General features: G+C 46.1%; 1 protein-coding gene across 1 annotated transcript; it reads right to left on the bottom strand.

The window, feature by feature from the left end:
* Window positions 1-5,237: 5,237 nt before the first annotated feature.
* LOC127301842 (alpha-amylase isozyme 3B) lies at window positions 5,238-6,541 on the bottom strand. The gene is made up of 2 exons (XM_071820292.1): window positions 5,739-6,541; window positions 5,238-5,639 (listed from the first exon to the last, which is right to left on the bottom strand). The coding sequence occupies exons 1-2, from the start codon at window positions 6,537-6,539 to the stop codon at window positions 5,358-5,360; spliced, it is 1,083 nt and encodes a 360-aa protein (XP_071676393.1). The 5' UTR covers window positions 6,540-6,541; the 3' UTR covers window positions 5,238-5,357.
* Between the last annotated feature and the right edge of the window lie 415 nt (window positions 6,542-6,956).

Genomic DNA, 6,956 nt, shown 5'->3' with positions numbered 1-6,956 from the left:
GTTCCTCGAAAAAATTCGTCTTTACGGACTGTTCTATTTTGACAAATTCTGCCTTTTATTTCGCATTGCCTCTTTTACTGTGTTTGAGTGGATTTCTTTGCTCCATTAAATTTCAGTAGCCTTGGGTAATGTCCAGAAGTGTTGGGAATGATTGTGTTCTTGCTGAACATGTGAATTTTTGATTATGCACTAACCCTCTAATGAGATTGCTTTGAGTCTGGTGTGAAGGAAATTTTCAAGGATCAAGAGAGGAGGATGATATAATATGATCAAGAAGAGTGAAAAGTCTAAGCTTGGGGATGCCCCCGTGGTTCAACCCTGCATATTTCAAGAAGACTCAAGCATCTAAGCTTGGGGATGCCCAAGGCATCCCCTTCTTCATCAACAACTTATCAGGTCACCTCTAGTGAAACTATATTTTAATTCCCTCACATCTTATGTGCTTTCCTTGGAGCGTCTGTTTGCTTTTATTTTTGTTTATGTTTGAATAAAATTGGATCCTAGCAATCCTTGTGTTGGAGAGACACGCTCCGCTTTTTCATTTGAACACTTGTGTTCTTCGTTTTTCATATTCATGGCGAAAGCTGAAAGCCGCAGCATTTATACTTATTGTTATTTGGTTGGAAACAGAAAATGCTTCATATTGTCTTGAATAATTTGATATTTGGCAATTGATTTGAGCTCTCAAGTAGATCATGTTTAAGCTCTTGCATCATGTAGTTTAAATCTATTAGTGGAGAACTACCGTAGAGCTTGTTGAAATTTTGTTTGCATGTTTGGTCTCTCTAAGGTCTAGATATTTTCTGGTAAAAGTGTTTGAACAACAAGGAAGACAGTGTAGAGTCTTATAATGCTTGCAATATGTTCTTATGTAAGTTTTGCTGTACCGGTTTATACTTGTGTTTGCTTCAAACAACCTTGCTAGCCAAAGCCTTGTACTGAGAGGGAATGCTTCTCGTGCATCCAAAACCTTGAGCCAAAACCTATGCCATTTGTGTCCACCATAACTACCTACTATGTGGTATTTTTCTGCCATTCCAAAGTAAATTGCTTGCGTGCTACCTTTAAAAAAATTCATTCCTTGTCTTTGCAATACATAGCTCATGGGAAAGTAGCCTAAAAAACTATTGTGGTAATGAATATGTCGCTTATGTATCTTAGTTCTTATAAGTTGCTTGTTGAGCGGTAACCATGTTTCTGGGGACACCATCAACCTGTCACACCTTTGTTGAATATCATGTGAGTTGCTATGCATGTTCGTCTTGTCTGAAGTAAGGGAGATTTGCCATGAGTTAAATGGTTTGAGTATGCATGTTGTTAGAGAAGAACATTGGACCACCAACCAAAGCCATGTATCATGGTGGAAGTTTCAGCTTGGATATTAATCCTCAGAATCTCTTATGAGAATATTATTGTTGTTGAATGCTTAAAGCATAAAAGAGGAGTCCATTATCTGTTTTCTATGTTGTCCCGGTATGGATGTCCTTAAGTTGAGATCTATCAAAATCGAGAAATCAAATGCGATTTATCTCCTTGGACTATTGTACATGTGGCATAGAGGTACCCCTTTGTGACACTTGGTTAAAACATATGTAATGCGATGATAATCCATGGAAATCCGAGCTAATTAGGACAAGGTGCGGGGCACTATTAGTATTCGATGCATGAGGCTTGCAACTTATAGGAAGTTTTATGCATAACCCATATGAATTATTACTACCGTTGACACAATTGTTTCCATGTTTTCAAAATAAAAAGCTCTAGCACATGAGTAATCCCTGCTTCCCTCTGCGAAGGGCCCTTCTTTTACTTTATGTTGAGTCAGTTTACCTACTTATTTCTATCTTAGAAGCAAACACTGTCAACTGTGTGCACTGATTCTTACATGTTTACTTATTGCACTTATTATATTACTTTGTGTTGACAATTATCCATGAGATATACATGTTGAAAGTTGAAAGCAACTGCTGAAACTTAATCATCCTTTGTGTTGCTTCAAAACCTTCTATTAAGAATCTATTGCTTTATGAGTTAACTCTTATGCAAGACTTATTGATGCTTGTCTTGAAAGTACTATTCATGAAATTTTTTTGCTATATAATTCAGTTGTTTAGTCATTATCTTTTTGTTAGCAAACTATAGACCATTGCTTTGGTCACTTCATTCATATCATATGCTTTACAAATAGTGTTGATCAAGATTATGTTGGTAGCATGTCACTTCAGAAATTATTATTTTTATCGTTTACCTACTCGAGGGCGAGTAGGAACTAAGCTTGGGGATGCTTGATACGTCTCCAACGTATCTATAATTTCTTATGTTCCATGCTTGTTTTATGATAATACCTACATGTTTTAGTCATACTTTATATCATTTTTATGCATTTTCCGGGACTAACCTATTAACAAGATGCCGCAGTGCGAGTTCCTGTTTTCTGCTGTTTTTGATTTTAGAAAAGTTAGTTTACGGATATTCTCGGAATTGGACGAAACAAAAGCCCACGACCTTATTTTCCACGGAAGGTTCCAGAAGTCCGAAGGAGAGACGAAGAGGAGCCACGAGGTGGCCACACCATAGGGGGGCGCGGCCCCACCCCTGGCCGCGCCGCCATATGGGGTGGGCCCCTCGGGCGTCCCCCCTGACTCTGCCCCTTCGCCTATTTATTCCTTCCGTCGCGAAAACCCTATCACCGAGAGCCACGATACGAGAATAGTTCCAGAGACGCCGCCGCCGTCAACCCTACCTCGGGGGGTTCAGAAGATCGCCTCCGGCACCCTGCCGGAGAGGGGAATCATCACCGGAGGGCTCTACATCACCATGCCCGCCTCCGGACTGATGCGTGAGTAGTTCATCCTTGGACTACGGGTCCATAGCAGTAGCTAGATGATTGTCTTCTCCTCTTGTGCTATCATGTTTAGATCTTGTGAGCTGCCTATCATGATCAAGATCATCTATTTGTAATGTTACATGTTGTGTTTGTTGGGATCCGATGAATATGGAATACTATGTCAAGTTGATTATTGATCTATCATATATGTTATTTATATTCTTGCATGCTCTCCGTTGCTAGTAGAGGCTCTGGCCAAGTTGATACTTGTGACTCCAAGAGGGAGTATTTATGCTAGATAGTGGGTTCATGTCTCCATTGAATCTGGGGGAGTGACAGCAACCCCTAAGGTTGTGGATGTACTGTTGCCACTAGGGATAAAACATCAATGCTTTGTCTAAGGATATTTGTATTGTTTACGTTACGCACAGTACTTAATGCAATTGTCTGTTGTTTGCAACTTAATACTGAAAGGCGTGCGGATGCTAACCCGAAGGTGGACTTTTTAGGCATAGATGCATGCTGGATGGCGGTCTATGTTCTTTGTCGTAATGCCCTAAGTAAATCTCATAGTAGTCATCATGATATGTATATGCTTCTCTATTTGTCAATTGCCCAACTGTAATTTGTTCACCCAACATGCTATTTATCTTATTGGAGAGACACCACTAGTGAACTGTGGACCCCGGTCCATTCTTTTACATCTGAAATACAACCTACTGCAATCATTGTTCTCTTTTGTTTTCTGCAAGCAAACATAATTCTCCACACCATACGTTTAACCCTTGTTTTTAGCAAGCCGGTGAGATTGACAACCTCACTGTTAAGTTGGGGCAAAGTAGTTTGCTTGTGTTGTGCAGGTTCCACGTTGGCGCCGGAATCACTGGTGTTGCGCCGCACTACACTCCTTCACCAACAACCTTCACGTGGCCTTCATCTCCTACTGGTTCAATAAACCTTGGTTTCTTACTGAGGGAAAACTTGCTGCTGTGCTCATCATACCTTCCTCTTGGGGTTCCCAACGGACGTGTGCTTTACCGTCACAAGGAGCTACCACTGGCGCTGTTACACCCCAGGGATTTCTAACTCCCACACGCCAGCAGATGCTACCATTCAAAGGCCATGCCCATTACGACGATGAGTTGGACGCATGGGTTGGGCTCCACCTTTGCTCTACGCCCGATGGCGACGCGAATGCTGATGGGTACCTTTGTGCGTGCAACTTAGTGTCTCGTTGGCAGACGCCTATGTGGAAAGTAGGCAGGGAGAAGCTTTTTTGGGAGCACCCAAATTGGAGACATATCGATGCAAAGCTCCTTCACATGGGCGAGGATAGCAAGTACTGCCTCGTGGAGCATCTCTTGCGTGAGGAAGGGGACAAGACAAAGTGTTTGCTCTGCCTGACCATCATCATCCTCAAGTATGACGAGGACGGGGAGCTTAGCACAATGGTGCACCGGCCAGCTCGGTTCTACAAGGCACCTAGCTATGGGTGGCATTCTTATATGCAAGCGTTCTGGATGTAGTTCATGCTCAAGCTGAAATTTTGACAAATCAGACCACCTGCCCCAGTGAAATGACAAAAAAGATCACTTCTGAGTGCAAATGTCAAAACTACTGTGGCGGCACGCTGGCCAAGCAACACGTCGCACATGCCGCCGTAGCCGGTGGCGGCAGGACTTGCCGCCGTGAGTGGTGGCGGCACGTTGGACGAACACCGGGTGGTGGGCCCTGCCGCCACCAGCTGTGGCGGCACGCTGACGTGGCAACATGCCGCCACCGGCTGTGGTGGCATGTTGCCATGTCATCGTGCCGCCACAGCCGGTGGCGGCAGGGCCCACTACCTGGCGTCGTGGACGAAGCTGCCCAACGTGCCTCCACCACTCACGGCGGCAAGTCCTGCCGCCACCGGCAACGGCGGTATGTGCGACGTGTCGCTTGGCCAGCGTGCCGCCATGGTAGTTTTGACATTTGCACTCAGAGGTGGTCCGTTCTGGCATTTCACTGGGGCAGGTGGTCTGATCTGTCAAAATTCCGCTCAAGCTAGTTGCTCATGTACTGAGCTTAGTTTGATAGGTTGCATTCTACCATACTTTTCATATTTTCTGCTATAAACTTTGGTTTGCTCATTATATATTTATTTTAAGATTCCAAACAATAGTACTCCCCCTTACCAATTTATACCATCAGATTAGTGGTAGTGCAATTGCTCCGAATGTTTTTAGCTACTACAAAACGTTATGCAGTGCATGGTCATCATGGTCAGTTTCATTCATTTTGTTCCCAAGGTTTTTAGCCAGTACACAACGTTATGCAATGTATACCTCATGGTCAGTTTCATTCATTTTGCTTGCCGATACAAAAGTCTCCGTCGGACAAAACACACTAAATCTTGTTTCAACACTTTGTTGAAGGAAAAAAAATCGCACTATAATCATATATTCCCCATTATTTGGTCTCGTTTAAAGCTCTTGTTCCAGGCATAAAATAGTCCTGAAAAAAGAATAGCGATTAGAGGCCGCCTAGCTAGCTAGCGATGCCGCCCCGCTGGCACTCTGAGGCCACTCTTCTCCCAGACGCAGTAGTTGTTCCCATGTGCGACGACATGGAAGTCCGACGGGATCAAGCTCCCGAGATCATTTCGTGACCCAATCTTTGTGATAATTTTGTCATCGACCATCGCCACGTAGACGTCTCCCTCGGCGGCGAGGATGTTCAGCTTGCTGCCCGGATGAATCCCGTTTCTCGACCTGACGGCAGCCAGTGCGCTGATCTCCTGCTTCAGGTTCCAGTCGAACACGTGGTCGTAGAACTGTACACAAAGGCCAAGATGATGTTAATATGGAAGTTGTGCTGATATATTTGACATGGCTAGCTAGTTAGGCCATGGTGGAGTCAGTTGAGTACTTACAATACATGGAACTCCTGGGTGTGTCAGTATGTAGGCGTAGCCCTGCATGACCTTATCGGAGGGGAAGGGCCACGAGTTCTGGGTGGAGCCGGTGTCGTGGTTGTCGACGAAGGTGACGGCCCTCTCCGGCATCCACCCGATCATTCCGGGAGCCTTGCCGCTGCCGTCCTTCATCCGCCACAGCTCGCCCTGCACCGCCGCCTGCAGCTCGCCCTTGGTGGTGAAGTCGAACGCCGAGGCAGGACCGCCCACGGTCTGCGCCCAGTTCACCAGCTCCTGCCTGTCCACGTCCTGGTTGCGCGACGGCTCGCCGTTGCCGTCGAAGCGCAGGTTGCTCCATATCTCGGCGACCACGAAGGTCGGCTTGGTGTTGTCCACGTACACCTTGGCGACGTCCGCGGAGTATCCCTTGGCGAAGTCGAGGCGCCAGCCGGCGAAGCCGAGGTCGGACTTGAGCCAGTTGAGCCAGTCGGAGAGCTCCTGCTGGACGCGCGCGTTGAGGTGGTCGATGTCCGGGGCGGCAGCGAAGCCAGCGCCGGTGTCGCGGTGGCCACGGCCGTTGGAGTACTGCGTGTCGTCGCTGCAGACCATGTCGGGGACCCAGTCGAGGCGGGTGTCGGGCGTGCCGCCCTCGAAGACGCAGTAGATGCCGCGGCTGTCCTTGTAGTCGGCGCACCGGTGGTTGATGACGATGTCAGCCACGCACTGAACGCCCTTGGCGTTGAATGCGGCGATGATGGACTTGAGCTCCGCTGCCGTGCCGTACTTGGAGGAGTTGAGATCGTAGAGCCGACCAGGCATGTACCCCTCTTGTTACCGAAAATTAATGAGGCAGAAAGGATCCAACAATATAGACCCATTTGCCTATTAAATGTAAGTTTCAAGATTTTCACTAAAGTGGCCACCATTAGACTTAATACGGTTGCGGATCATGTGGTTTTACCATCGCAAACAGCCTTTATGCAAGGACGGAATATCCTTGATGGAGTGACGGTTTTGCATGAGACGGTACATGAGATGCATTCTAAGAAATTAAATGGGGTTATTTTAAAGCTTGATTTTGAGAAGGCGTATGATAAAGTTAAATGGTCTTTCCTTCAACAGACACTCAGGATGAAAGGTTTTTCGCCTGAGTGGCGAGCTCTAATTAATGATTTTGTGTATGGTGGTAGTGTGGCTATACGGGTCAATGATGACACCGGACACTACTTCCAAACG

The sequence above is a fragment of the Lolium perenne genome, chromosome 5 (assembly GCF_019359855.2).
Source record: "Lolium perenne isolate Kyuss_39 chromosome 5, Kyuss_2.0, whole genome shotgun sequence".
Taxonomy (NCBI): Eukaryota; Viridiplantae; Streptophyta; class Magnoliopsida; order Poales; family Poaceae; genus Lolium; species Lolium perenne.
This window is presented reverse-complemented; position numbering and strand designations above follow the sequence as displayed.

Bases quoted from the DNA above. Each gene is read 5' to 3' on its own strand.
- LOC127301842 (XM_071820292.1), bottom strand. From the start codon at position 6,539: ATGCCTGGTCGGCTCTACGATCTCAACTCCTCCAAGTACGGCACGGCA. The intron at 5,640-5,738 runs GTAAGTACTCAA...CTTTGTGTACAG, and splicing joins ACCCAGGAGTTCCATGTATT to TTCTACGACCACGTGTTCGA.